The sequence below is a fragment of the Mixophyes fleayi genome, chromosome 5 (genome assembly GCF_038048845.1).
Source record: "Mixophyes fleayi isolate aMixFle1 chromosome 5, aMixFle1.hap1, whole genome shotgun sequence".
NCBI classification, from domain to species: domain Eukaryota; kingdom Metazoa; phylum Chordata; class Amphibia; order Anura; family Limnodynastidae; genus Mixophyes; species Mixophyes fleayi.
Genome location: NC_134406.1, coordinates 22,279,505 through 22,294,751, shown reverse-complemented (window position 1 = coordinate 22,294,751; position 15,247 = coordinate 22,279,505). Strand labels below are relative to the sequence as shown.

The window sequence follows — 15,247 nt, the reverse complement described above, 5'->3', positions numbered from 1 at the left end:
AATAAACAGACCCCTTAGTCTTTCAGTTAGCAAAAATATTTCAGTATCAAAAACAAAATTGGAGAACAAAACTTAAAAATTAGTAACAAAGGTAGATTTTTTTTAAAAAATATCGAATAAATACATACAATTTGTGCTGGAAGAGTGTTCAGTGTAAAAATTGCAAAAAAAGCATTTTATATATTATTACCATCTCTGAACCAGTCACTTATATAGGTAGAAATTGCCACTAGTAGGAACTCACAACAGCCAAATACAGAGTAGTCCATCATGGCACTTACCCAAGAGAGTGAAGAGATATTTGTCTATCGATTATAAATGAATGTGAGCTGTTGCAGGGAGTGAGCAGACAGATGGTGACACAGCAACATGAAAGTCATAGGTGAGGAAGCCGCAGTCACACAGAGACCCGGATCTGTCCCTCAAAGATTACTCACACTCCTTGGAGCCCCCGGTATTCCCTAAAATCCTAGTATCAAGCTCCCCCTGCTTGTAATGAATCATGTTATATAACCTCAGTCACTGTCAAATTAATCTGCTAAATTACACTCTGCTCACACACTGAACCTCATAGGAGGGATATCTCACCTATCACAATGGAGGAGCCAGGACGGGAGGAGCAGAACTCATCATGTGAGTGAGTGTTGCTAGGTTACAGGATGCTGGGGGCAGGGTTCAGGCATCACAATGGAGGAGCCAGGAGGGGAGGAGCAGAACTCAGCATGTGAGTGAGTGTTGCTAGGTTACAGGACGCTGGGGGCAGGGTTCAGGCATCACAATGGAGGAGCCAGGAGGGGAGGAGTAGAATTCAGCATGTGTAGTCCATGTTGCTAAACAACGAAAAGCTGGGTAGGGGACAGAAGTTGAACAGGAAATCTTGCTTTCCTGGTTGGCTGTCCTGAACCACGAGAGACTGTGATTGTGACTGTAACATTCTGGGTGTAAGGTGAGTTTATAACTCAAGGGACCGTGACAGAGCCCCCTTGACACTGCACACCCTGCACGTGGGGTGTATACACCACTACCCGGGAGCCCTATGCAAGACAGAGAAGTGCAGCTTTTGTTGTCCCCCCTAGTCATAGTATGCCACAGTTGTCCCCCTATTCATAGTATGCCACATAGCTGTCCCCCCTAGTCATAGTATGCCACAGTTGTCCCCCTATTCCTAGTATGCCACATAGCTGTCCCCCCTATTCATAGTATGCCACATAGCTGTCCCCCCTATTCATAGTATGCCACATAGCTGTCCCCTCTATTCATAGTATGCCACAGAGCTGTCCCCCCTATTCACAGTATGCCACATAGCTGTCCTCCCTAGCCATAGTATGCCACATAGCTGTCCCCCCTATTCATAGTATGCCACATAGCTGTCCTCCCTAGTCATAGTATGCCACATAGCTGTCCCCCCTATTCACAGTATGCCACATAGCTGTCCCCCCTATTCATAGTATGCCACAGAGCTGTCCCCCCTATTCACAGTATGCCACATAGCTGTCCTCCCTAGCCATAGTATGCCACATAGCTGTCCTCCCTAGTCATAGTATGCCACATAGCTGTCCTCCCTAGTCATAGTATGCCACATAGCTGTCCCCCCTATTCACAGTATGCCACATAGCTGTCCTCCCTAGTCATAGTATGCCACATAGCTGTCCCCCCTAGTCATAGTATGCCACATAGCTGTCCCTCCTATTCATAGTATGTCACAGAGCTGTCCCCCCTAGTCACAGTATGCCACATAGCTGTCCTCCCTAGTCATAGTATGCCACATAGCTGTCCCCCCTAGTCATAGTATGCCACATAGTTGTCCCCCCTATTCATAGTATGCCACAGTTGTCCCCCCTAGTCATAGTATGCCACAGTTGTCCGCCCTAGTCATAGTATGCCACAGTTGTCCCCCCTAGTCATAGTATGCCACAGTTGTTCCTCCTATTGATAGTACACCACAGAGATGTGCCCCTCAATTTTTAGTGCCACTCTTACTTACCTTTGGAAACACGCATCTTCCTCTCCAGAAACCCGGGAGCTGCTTCAGTAAAGCAGCAGATGACCACCGGAGCTTCTGCGTATGCAAAGAAGCTCCGTTTCGGCCATCATTGGCTGCTTTAGAGACAGCTGCAGTGCCGGCGTGCCAGACAGAAGTGGTCCGCGTGCCGTTTCTTGCACGCATGTCGGCGGTTGCTGACCGCTGCTATAGAGAATGTAATGCATCAAGCTCCACCTAGAGGCTACAATGAGTAATGCGGTTAGATGCACCAGCAAAACAGCGACATGTCCCTGGAAGTTAATTTAACATGTTGACAAATATATATAATATTGAAATTTTGATATATACATGTGCACACTACAGCTGTATGTTCTCTTCAGTCTTCTGTGGTCATATGTGGACTTATGCATGTGTACATTCCAGTTGTATGTCCACATCTGTATTCATATGTTTATATATGCATGTGTACACTCTAGTCAGGGCCTATTCAACCAATGGGCTGATCAGGCTGCAGCCTAGGGCACTGGATCCTGGGGGGCACCAATGCATTTTCTAACTTTTTTTATTAAGCCCCTGTGGCAGAGGCTAACTGTACTCATGGGGTCAACCTTGATCTAAAGGGGGCAGCCTGGCAGTCATCATTACATGACATGCAGCCTGGCATCAAGTCCGATTGCTGTTAGCTGCCTGTGGGTGATGAAAATGGCCAAAGTGGTGTGGTGTGGTGAAGTGGCTTAGGGGGGTGATGAGATGGCTGAGGAGGGTGATGAAATGGCTGAGGGGGGTGATGAGATGGCTGAGAGGGGTGATGATGGTTGAGAGGGGTGATAAGATGGCTGAGGGTGGTGATGAGATGGTTGAGGGGGGTGATGAGATGGCTGAGGGGGTGATGAAATGGCTGAGGGGGGTAATGAGATGGCTGAGGGGGTGATGAAATGGCTGAGGGGGGGTGATGAGATGGCTGAGGGGGGTGATGAGATGGCTGAGGGGGTGATGAGATGGCTAAGGGGGGTGATGAGATGACTGAGGGGATATTTAAAAAATAGTGCCGTTTTAGGGGAGGTGCATGATCTCCGAGGTCACTAGAATGCTAAATACTTGTCAGATGGGGTATTTTGATTACAGGTCTTTAACAACAGTTTTTCATGTACTTTATTGTCTCTATGTGCCTGGCCTATAGGGTAGGTTGATCTGGCCATAATGGTGTTTTGTGTTTGAACTAATGAGCTTCATTAGTCAAAGTTTGTTAACAATTTGAATTATAATACAATTTTTGCACATTTTCAAATCAGGACCCCAACTTTCTAGAAGCCAACTAACTAGATGACAACAAAGCTGCAAGAACAGGTAAGAGAGAACAGCAGGCAGTCAAAGCTGCAGAAACAAGCAAGAGAGAACAGCAGGTAGTCAAAGCTGTAGGAACAATCAAGAGAGAACAGCAGGTAGTCAAAGCTGCAAGAACAGGTAAACGCAAATGGCACAGTCTGACTAAATTTGAACGCTGGATAATAGTGCTGAATATTAATATTCAGGAGAATTCCTATATGTCTGAATATAATTATTAATATTATTATTATCCTTTATTTGTTAGGCGCCACAAGATTTCCGCAGCGCCTTACACAATGCAAACAGTAGGCCATACAGGCAAAACAGTACAGAACAATAAACAAATAATACCATGACTTAAGAGGCTCCAGGCATAGCAATTATAGTGAATTTGGAACAGAAGAATAGGTAGAGAGACAGAAAGGAAGAGAGCCCTGCTCGTAAGAGCTTACATCCTAAGGGGAGGGCAAACATACAGCTGGCACCAGGGAGTCAGAAGAGGGGAACAAGCGCAGGAGGAGCGAGTAAAGGGGCCGGGAAGAGAGAGGTGATGAGAGCGAGTATGGAGAGAGGGTTAAGTGGAAGCTTGGTAGGCTGTGAGGAAGAGGTAAGTTTTAAGTGGCCGTCTGAAAGAGCACAAATTATGGGACAGTCGAATGGAGCGTGGGAGGTCATTTCAGTGCAGGGGGCAGCTCAGGAGAAGTCTTATTCATTAATGAGTTCCAGATGTACGCCTTATATGATATGCTGAACGTCAACATATAGCTCCCTATATGCATTAACTGGTTGTTGTGCATGTGCATATATTACAGGTATATTAGTCTAATGTGGTTCTAACTCTAGTTGTATGTCCTCATATGTCTTCTGTATGTTTATGTTAACGTGTGCATGTGTGCACTCCAGTGGTATGTATTCTTATGTTAATGTGTGCATGTGTGCACTCCAGTTGTATGTATTCCTATGTTAATGTGTGCATGTGTACACTCCAGTTGTATGTCCTCATATGTCTCCTGTATTCCTATGTTAATATGTACATTTGCAGACTGCACATAGTATTTACCTACTTTTACTTTACAGTAAACACAACAAACAGTGAGCTGTAATGTTTCTGATAATGACGTCCTGGTGCACCCTGAGGAATCACAAATATTCAAGTCACCCTGTCCAGGGTGGTTTAACCGGCACAGCGGTCACAGTGGGCCGGTTTCTGCCAGGACCCTCCATGAACCACACAGTCCTGTAGCTGGCTGTGCATATTGATGGTAAACAGTAATCTAGCAGGTGTTCCTCCTTCTTATAGTCTCTGTATACACATTCAAATCACCTAAGGCAAGAGGCAGGAGAGAGGCTGTCAGCTCTTTACTGATTTGCCTGACAAATACAGCAGCAGCTGTTGTCTTCAGCAGTCACTCAGAGCTGAGCCACAGTTGTCAGGGACAGGATGCTTCCATGGAGCTGCTCTCTGGCAAAAATTACTTTCTAAAGTGCTACATTTATATCATACTATTAGGTAAGACCTGTCTGTCTGTCTGTGTGTGTGTCTGTATGTCTGTACCTAGCTGCAATTCATTATCACAAAAGTTAAGGGAAAGATAAAGAGGAGATAAGCAGCCTGTGGCTGCCCAGCAGTTGTGGAACTACAAGTCCAGGCTTGTCCTGGCAGCCAAAGCCGGTAGGGCATTCTGTGACTTGTAGTTGCACATTTCTGTTCAAAATAGCTATTTTAATCTTCTATTATCATTTTTAGAATACATGATCATTGCTGAACAGCAGTAACTGCCTTTCCAGACTTTAGGTTATACTACTTACATATAGATTTACAGGGGGGGGGGGGGGGCGTTAATATAAAACATTGATATAGCTAGCACTGTTATATTTCAATGGATTTCACTTCATTATTTACAAACAAAATGTATAAAATCCAACGTTCAACTTTAAACACAGTATAGAGATTAATTTATATTTTCAATTATTTACTGACCACATCTGTCATACATGTAATTGCTTAGGACATAACAATGAGTGTGTTAAGTAGCTTACAAATGCTTCTTTTGTTCCACCGACTTTTGGAAGATCTCTTTGAATCATTAAACAGTGACAATTTCTTCCCTTTCACTTGTATTGTTTCACACTTTTAGCTTGTAATGATGCTTGTTACAAAACAAATACTTATTGTCTAAAATGTTATTCTTGATATTAATAAGAGGAATGTTAGCAACATGCTCTGAAAATTAATTTTACATTTTCAATTAAAGGTACTGTATGATAATGAGGTAACAATATTAAATGTGACAAATACCTTATGCATAGTATTTATATTATATGTTATTATACAATATATATTAGGTGCATTGCTGCATATATATAATATATCAACACCCCAGATAAAGGAAAGACTGAGGGGCATTTTGCAACTGTTTAAAATGCAAATATTTAGGTTTCTGGGGTGATATTAAGGCATGTGATATATTTTTCCACGGTGCTCAGGTTTGGAGAAACTTCAAGGACCGAGACTGACCATGGGGCAGGGACTGATGTGAGTGAGTTCACTGTACAGCGCTGCGGAATTAGTGGCGCTATATAAATAAATGTTGATGATGATGATGACCATGGTTCTATTGTACAGAAATTCGTGTATTGTTATAGTTTGATCATTTTTAAAAGGCACCTCAATTATGGTGAATGGTGGGGTGGGGGGGTCATTTTCTGCTGTGGGATCCCAAACAGCGGCAGCTTATAATAAGAGCATTTGGGGTGATACTCAGGGGCTTGGGGCAGTAAGAGGTCCTGATCGTCCTCTTTCAAACCTAGTGGTGCAAATATGACCTGGACCAAGAATAAAGTGAATGTATTTCAGTGAACTTTAAATGCACTTGCTAATTATTGCAAACACTTTTGAGTGTATCAATAAATAAACAACCCAGAGTGGGTATTAAAGTATTCTGACTGATTGGGGGTCTGCAGCTTTAGGGTCCACAATAGTTTTATTTTGCCATCGCCTGCAAATTCTGAGCTGCCTGTTTGTGTTGATTCTTTAAATCTTTTTTACTTTGAATTTTTGCTCTGAATAGCTGAGTGTAGATTTTCACAGTGGGCTGAATGCTTTGAGGATTTGTGTCAGAGTTCTGGGAATAATTTGGTATTTGAGCCCTATGTTACTGTAGTTTAAGCTTCATTAAATGAGAAGTTACAAGTTTCTTTCACTTCCTCTTTTTGTGTCATATACTCTGTTATATTATGAACAGACTGACTGGCAACTGGACAGGGCCTATTGTATGGACGACGTTCGTGCAGACAGATATAGGCAGCAGAATAACTGTTTCTTACCTGTAGGCATTTGCAAGGAACTCTTTTATTAATGAAAACAATTGAATGTTTGTGCTCATCTTATCATTGTGTCCATATTTTGGCTACTAGTTCTATCCTCTTAGGTCCTTTGCTTTCAGTTGCATTGGTGGAGAGTTGCAGACAGGGCTAGAATATATGAGATGAATGTGTTAATACTTTACTTTAAAGTCATTATCTGCCCACGTCTCTTATTAAAAAAAGTTGTTCCAGACGGACGTATTATCAAATAATGCAATTTTAAATAAAAACACTTTGTGTAAAATTGATCTACTCTACATGTTGCCAATAGCAATGTTTAGATTGTATTGTAAACATCATAAAGAGTGTTAAAAGAAAAGAAAAACACTGCACTGACCACTGCACCTTCCCTAACGATCATCCCTGGGTAGTTCAATCATAAACATAGTTGTTATTTAATGCCGTACATATATCAATCCTCTGTACAACTCCAGGTTGGATAATGTTAACATCATCCACGTATGCTGGATGCTGTTATGCAGACCCTACAATATGATCCTTTCCAACCTGTACAAAATGCTCTGTTCCAAAACGTCCCACTTAATTTACAATTGACATTATCTGGGCAGAATTCATTAAGGTGTATTGTAACATAATTTAATCTGTCGAGAAAACTGGCAGCCTGAGTCATTCGGGAGTGCAAAGCCTAAAAAAGGAGTAACTTTGCATCTGGGCAAAAACCATGTTGCATTGGAGGGGGAGGTAAATTTAAAACATGGGGACAGATTTATAGTTGGGGTAGAGCATGTCCTAGATCAACTTTAAATTTCAGTGTAAAAATAAAGCTATCCAGTATTTGTGTGTTACATAACAAAAAAGTCAGTATTTTCTTTATGTGCAAAATAATAAACTAATTTGCACCCCTTGCATTGCATAACATGGTTGTGTCCAGGATCAAATTTACTCCTTTATTTGCCTTGCTCTCCTTAATGACTCAGGCCCTGGATTAGGAAATAAAGCGGGAATTGGGGAGCTGAGCAATTTGCTCTGGCTGGAACAGGGCATGTTAGAGGTCTGGTGATGTCAATGCTATGATCGTTATATTTGCTGTAACATGCGGAACATACAGTCAAATAATAAAAGAGATAAATAGAACGTAATACAACATAAAGTAATTGATATGGTTTTCACTCGTCACTCTGTAAGGGCTAACATTGAGTATGAAGAAGTGGACTCTCTGGAACTAGCATCACTATAACGTAGTTTAATGGATTTAAAAAAAATAAATGATGATGATGACTTAGATCTTCATTGCCACCTTCATTTTCAGCCACAACGCACAAACCATATTGCTAATTTGTATTATAATTTTCATGAATTCGGCCCTCTCCTTCGCCTGATCCATTCTCTAATCACATTGCCCCCTTTCCAACTAGTTACACCTCTGCTAGTTAGGGCTAGGTGTATAGGACCTGAACACCCAACTGCTAATTTCTGATCTGTCATTTCAATGCATTATAATAAATAAATAAAACCTAAAGCCCAGCAGAATCTATTCTGCCTCAGCTTTACCCCTCATATCCAGTCCCTCACTGAATCATGACACTTCCATCTCCGTAACATCACAAACAGCAGTCTCTTTAGCTCTCAGGAAGCAACCAAAATTCTGGTCCATTCACTCATTTCTCGTCTCGACAATAACACCCTCCTTCTCACTGCCTCCTCTCCCATCGCTCCTCTTCCACTACTCCACTACTCCACTACTCCTCTGCGTAAATCCCTTCATTGGCTCCCTATCTGTTTCAGAATTCAGTTCAAGGCCCTTACCAAGACTTCTCTCCCTTACATCTCTGACCACTCCGCTCCGCCTCTGACCTCCGCCTCAATTCACCTCTCATTCTCCTCCCATGCCCGCTTCCAAGACTTCTGCCGTGTTGCCCCCAATCTTTGGAACACCCTACCCCACCTCACTTGACTTTCCCCCAACCTTCAGTCCTTCAAACACTAACTCAAAACTCAAATTTTCAAGCTCGCCTATCCCACCACCTCCTAACCATTCTATCCATCACCTCCTATTCCTCGTCTGCCATCTCCATTTTCTCCCAGTTGGTCCTACTGTCTCTCACCACCCCTCCCTCTAGAATATAAGCTCTAGCGGGCAGGGTCCTCTCTACCTATTGTCCTATGTCTGTCTGCTGTCTGACTCCCTCGTATGTCCTGTCATGTATTTTGCTGCACTCTGTGTGAGTCCCCACTCACACTCATCTGTGCTACTTATGTGCATTAAATCCTCATTTATTTGTTACATGCTTATGTATCCGGCACTACAGAATCTACAGACCCTTATAAATAAATAAATAATAATACATAAATGTAGTTGCATTCAGAACGGAACATGTCCATGACATTTATTTGTATGGAGTTTGAATGAGAACGATAGAATGATGTGTATTGTTCATATAATGGAGACAGCAAGAGAACATTAACATTTACTTCACAAATTCTATACAATACACAGTGCTCCCTTTTTTAAAGCCCTTTTATAATATCAGCTTTACTGGCCAGCAGACATATTCTTTGCACAAAGAGACATTAAAATATGTTCCACTTTCTCATGTCACCCTTGTTATGACACCAGTTTTTGGTGTTTTATATCAGAACGCTTCCATTTATTCTAAGCTTAAACTTGGATTTTCTTGTTCCTCTTTTATTACAAAATGGTCCTGTTTTAAGATGCTTCCTTGACAACAAATACAGCATAATAATTGTAGGTTTTTTTTGGCTTTACCCTGAACCTGGCAAAGTTTTTCCCCTATTATATAACAATCTCACCACAACTTTCAAAGTTTTCTTTGTGACTTTCTCGTATTCGCTAGCCCTATAAGATGAACATTCCCCATGTGCACCCTTTATTATACAAAATGCCTAAAATTTCCTAATGAGCTACTGAAGTGAGTGGAGAAAGAAGGGACAGGCATGTTTTTCACAGCAGTAAATATCTGATTAAAAGTGGCATATTAGGATATGCTTTAATATTTGTTTTAATTGTTTTTTTTAGACTAGTATAAAAGCATGTGCAGTCTTCTATTAGTGGCTTATGGGGGTATATTTACTAAACCTGTGGGTTTGAAAAAGTGGAGATGTTGCCTATAGCAACCAATCAGATTTTGGCTATCGTTTATTTAGTACATTCTACAAAATGACAGCTAGAATCTGATTGGTTGCTATAGGCAACATCCCCACTTTCCAAACCCGCAGTTTCTTTAGAGGTGCGTTTCTTTCACATCTACAATTTACATTAGTTTCAGCAATTTACCATATTCTCTTTACCAGGTAATCTGCTAATTCACATGACTGCCAGTGCTTGGACTTTTAACACATAATAGCATGTTGTTTTCACAAACATTTCAAACAGTTTCTTCTCAATCCTATTGTTTGAATTGGTCACAATCAAATACTTTATTTGAAACATAACAAACAGAATAAAATGATACAATATCTAGGAGCACAGTTTATAGTTTAAGGAAATATCTTTGTGTAAATTCAATGACGTGCTCTTATGAATAGTCCCATCCTTGTCTAACATTAAAGGGAACAGACATAGATGATAATAATAATAAAAAAAAAGTATAGTTTATACCTTTAAATATAGATTGGGTGGCACAGTGGTCAGCATTGCTGCCTTGCAAGTAGGTTCATTGGTGACCTCCCCATCAGACTTTGGTTTCAAGTTAAAGGACAATTCTACCTTTTAGAACAGTGTTTGCCAACCTGTGACACTCCAGATGTTGTAAAACTACAATTCCCAGCATACCCTTCAAGCAATAAGCTACTATGTATTGGCAAAGCATGCTGGGACTTGTAGTTTCACAACACCTGGAGTGTCACAGGTTAGCCAACACTGTTTTAGAAGGTTTCTCTATTTTCATGACACAGTCTCCCAGGACGTGATTGGCTACAGTATGATTCTACATTAGTAGTCAGTGCTAGTTTCAGTGTGGAGGTATGGAATTTATGACCGTTTATTGAATGCTGGGCTATAAACCATATTTTAAACTTATCCAGGGTTATTTTTTCCCAACCTTGCTTGTTCACCCAATTCAAAACATAACACAAAGGTTTTTATTTAATCTAAACCTACAGCATTTATTTTCTGTCAACACTGAATGTGTTTTGGTATTACCAGGCTACCTGACTGGAATGATGTAGATTCCCATTTACATGATTGTTTTGCATACCAAGAAGAGGTCAGTTCAGTAAATAAACGAGCCCTGTAGTTTGTTCCAGGCTGCCACATTGATCAGAAATAAGATTACGCTGTTAAGAGGCTGCATGCAATGTTTTCTGTGTCTTCCATGAAATAGGGGATGGATGTTCCCCATTAGTTTCAATGTGTCAGCACAGAGAGATATCACTGGCCTGACAGAACAGGAAATGGGTACAGTTTACTCGAAATACATAAAATATTAAAGGGTTTTTCCATCGTCAGTTGACATTGGTTAATGTGCTTTCATATGGCCTCTGGCAAGCTTTACTATATATACTGCCATGAATTGATCTCATCAGACAGAACAGTTTTATGTTAATTTCCCTGTAATACAATACAGCTCCATACCTCCCAACATTTACATCTTCTAAACCGGGACATAGCCAGTCTCCCTTGAATAAAGGGGGTGCGACTGCATCATGTTAGGGAGCGTGACTACGACACGATGCCCAAGGCTACGTCCACGGGGTGTGTGTCTAGTGCAGCGGTGGTCAACCCGTGGCTCTAGAGCGACATGGGGCTCTTTGAACTTTGAAATGGGGCTCCCGGCCGGGAGGATCATCGAAGTATAGTGTTCCAGGCACCAGCAGGGGCAGAAGGGAAAACATTCAGCTGACGGAGAGCAGCCACATCTTGTGACCTCCTCTGCACAATGCTGTGAGGTTACAATGTCACAGACAATCCAATCAGGAGGAGGAGAGAGTGTAGTGTGCTCTTCCTGCTTCCTCTGTGGGGGATCCAGCAGCAATGGTGGGAGGGGTAAGTAAGGGGCATTTGAGATCTGATGGCATGTGAAGAGGCTGATGGGCATGTAAGGAGATGTGATGGCATTTGAGGAGATAGAATGTGCGGATGTCTGTTGACATGTGGGGAGGTTTGATTGGCATGTATGCAGCATGTGAGGAGGTCTGATGGCATGTAAGGGGCATATGTGGGGGTCTGATGTCATGTATGTTGAATTTGGGTAGATCTGATGGCATGTGGGGAGGTCTGATGGCATTTAAGGGGCACGTGGTGACATCTGATGGCATGTGGGGATGTTGGTGGGCATGTGGGGGGGTCTAATGTACTAGTAAGGGACATGTGGGGAGGTCCAATGGGCATGTAAAAAGGTCAGTGGGGCATGTAAAGAGGTCAGTAGAATTGTGGATGCAGAAGCACCGTGAGCAACTGTGAAGAGTCTATGGGGCATATTCAATTAGCTTTCCGGTTCGCAGTAACACGCGTTACCATGAATCCTGCGCAGTATTGCCGGTAATACGGTACCGCATTAACGCGGATTTTCGTACGCAACCCTATGGGCTGCGAACGAAAATCCACGTTATTGCGGTACCGTGGATTGACTACGCAGCCCGTTCCGGCGTGATCCCGTGGACCAGAAAGCTAATTGAATATGCCCCTATAAGTTTGAACCCTCCTCCACTTGACATAGCAGCGAGGTAAGAGTTGTGCAGAGCTGTGCTGATTTTTATTTGCTTATGAAGATATTGTAAATGATGTTATATTTTCTATGTATGTGTGTGCGGTATGTATGTGCGTGTTTATACTGGGTATATGTATATGCACACACATATAAAAGGTAAAGTTGACTCGTATAGATATTTTTTGGCTCTTGGTCTCTGACTGGTTGGCCACCCCTTGGTCTAGTGCTTCTCCATTGCTGCTCGCCAGCTGTGAGTGGGACATACCTACCAACATCCTCAGTAGTCGGGACCTATATCCTGGCTGCTGGGATGGAAGGCTAAGCCTCCCGAATTAGGACTGTCTAACCGGCACATTTGGGAGGTGCAGCTCTGGTATTCAGGAAGCAGCTTTGCATCATCTATCAGGCAAACAGCCTTCAAACAACCTGGTTTAAAGCAGCTGCCAATTATCCCTATGGTAACTGCTCCTATCCCTTCCCATCTGAAGGGAATAACATTTCTCCTGGTGCAACACCTCCATGTAACCAGGACCTAAGACAGGGGTGTCCAACCTTTTATCTTCCCTGGGCCACATTGGAAGACGACGAGTTGGTTTGGGCCACACATAAGATACACTAACAATAACGATAGCTGATCATCCAAAAAACCATAGAAAACATAGTTAACATATATATATATATATATATATATATATATATATATATATATATATATATGAGAAAAAAAGTGATATATATATATATATATATATATATATATATATATATATATATCACTTTTTTTTTTCAAATCCCCCTATACTTACCTTTCAATCGCCCTGTTCAAAAAATCCTCTAGTTATAATACTATAATCACTTTTTGTATTGTTTCGATGCAATATCAATAAAGTGCATTTAAGCCAGGCATTGTATATCAGGGTGCCCTGACCAGGCCTGCGGTACCTGACATATACATCACTGTGACCCCAAATTGTGACCTGTTTTGATAATTACACCACTATGTTAGTTAAGGGATAACAACTTATAATGGGCCAAAGAGAATAATATATAATGCCCCATTAGTATTACAAGTAGAAGTATGTAGCAGGGAGATAAGGTCCATGATGCTCCATGACCAGCGTCCCTTGAAAGAATAAAAAAAATCCCACTTAACTTACCTTTTAATCGGCTTGTTCTCCTGTCCTTTTCTCTTCTTTTCTCCAATTCTGTGCTGCTGATTGTTCTTCTCGCGCGGGTGTCTCCTCTGTGCTGCGCTCCGCAATGGATGTTGGGCGTGATGATATCATGCCCGACATTCACTGCGAGCACCGCACGGAGGAGGAGACAAGGGAGGGAGCCGGAGTACCAGCTGACGTGACCGCGTGATCGCAAGGTAAGTAATTTCTTTTTTTTGCAGGATTTTTTTTTTTCCATTAACAGCGCTGCCCCCTTGCCACAACCAAAACTCCTTCTGGGCCACATTTACAGGCGTGCTGGGCCGCGGGTTGGACAACCCTGACCTAAGAGATGCTCACATCAAAGTTATTAATTGGTAAACACCAGGGGGTAAATGTATCGAATAGTGATTTTGGGTACTGCCAGTACTGCTGTGAGGGGCACGGACAGACTAGGGGGCCCGGACAGACCTCTCTGTCTGTCCGGACTCCCTGGACTGTTCGGGCCCCGCAGTCACCGACCGTGCCGCCACTTTTTTTTTCTTACCTTCTTCGCGATGCTGCAGCTCTGCCTCCCAGACTCTGATAGGCTGGGAGCGCGGCGCGGTGACGTCATCACCACGTGCTGCACTCCCAGTGTATCAGTGACCGGGAGGCAGAGCTGCAGCATCGCGGAGGAGAAGGTAAGTAAATAAGCTATTATTTTTTTTGATGGGGGGGAGAGGGAGTGCCCGGGGGACCATAACTGTGGAGGGAGGGGGGATAGGGAGAGCCTGGGGGACCATAATTGTGGTGGGAGGGGTGAGAGGGAGAGCCTGGGGGACCTGATCTGTGGAGAGAAAGGGGGAAAGAGGGGGACCTTAACTGTGGAAGGGGGGAAGAGGGGGACCTTAATTGTGGAAGGGGGTTGAGGGGACCTTAATTGTGGAGGGGGAAGGGAGAGGGGGACCTTAATTGTGGAAGGGGGGGACCTTAATTGTGGAGGGTGGGAGAGGGAGAAGGGGACCTTAACTGTGATTGCGGGGGGGAGAGGGACCTTAACTGTGGGGGGGGAGAGGGGGACATTAACTATGGGGGGGCATTAGCTGTGGGGAGGAGAGAGGGGGACATTAACTGTAGGGGGGGAGAGGGGGACATTAACTGTGGGGTGGAGAGGGGAGAGGGGGACATTTACTGTGATTGGGGGAGGGGAGAGGGGGACATTTACTTTGGGGGGAGGGGAACATTTACTGTGATGAGGGAGTGGGGGGGGAATGTACTGTGATGAGGGATAGGGGGCGCATGTATGGCGAAGATGGAGGGTGCACATGTATGGGGAGGGGTGCACATGTATGGGGAGGAGGGGCCCCGCCAGATTAATTAGTACTGGACCAAGGGGGGGGGGGCACCAGATTAATTAGTACTGGGCCCCACAGTTTCTGGTGGCTGCCCTGTGTGGTATTATAAGCCCTTGCAACGTTGGAAGGAATCTAAATGCTCGACCCAAGCGTTGAATGGCCCAATCTTAACACGTGTGACCAAATTGTTCCTGACTGGATCATACTGTGTGCAGCCAGCATTAATTATTCCCAGAAAATAGCTGTCTCCACTATGTGCTGGTGACTTTTAATCAGCTTTCTCTTAGACTATTTAAAATAATCACACTGATGTATTGTTATGTACTGTAGATAAATGCAAATAAGTGAGTAGAGAGGTTGCAGCAATATCTAATACTCATTGTTCCTGTGCCAACATGGGGCCTCTGCTCCGCTGGCCAGTTCCACATACAAATACAGTTCTATTAAACC

At 43.1% G+C, this 15,247-nt stretch overlaps 1 protein-coding gene across 2 annotated transcripts in view; it reads left to right on the top strand.

The window, feature by feature from the left end:
- Nucleotides 1-664: 664 nt before the first annotated feature.
- HEPACAM2 (HEPACAM family member 2) overlaps nucleotides 665-15,247 on the top strand; it is a 64,995-nt gene continuing 50,412 nt past the window's right edge. Inside the window, exons 1-2 of one of the 2 annotated variants that reach the window (XM_075211805.1) lie at nucleotides 784-849; nucleotides 4,388-4,820. In XM_075211805.1, the coding sequence (XP_075067906.1) occupies nucleotides 4,760-4,820 (61 nt within the window). In that variant the 5' untranslated portion in view covers nucleotides 784-849; nucleotides 4,388-4,759. Of the gene's footprint in view, nucleotides 729-783; nucleotides 850-4,387; nucleotides 4,821-15,247 lie in introns of those variants that run through there. The other variant, XM_075211806.1, reaches the window with a different exon arrangement.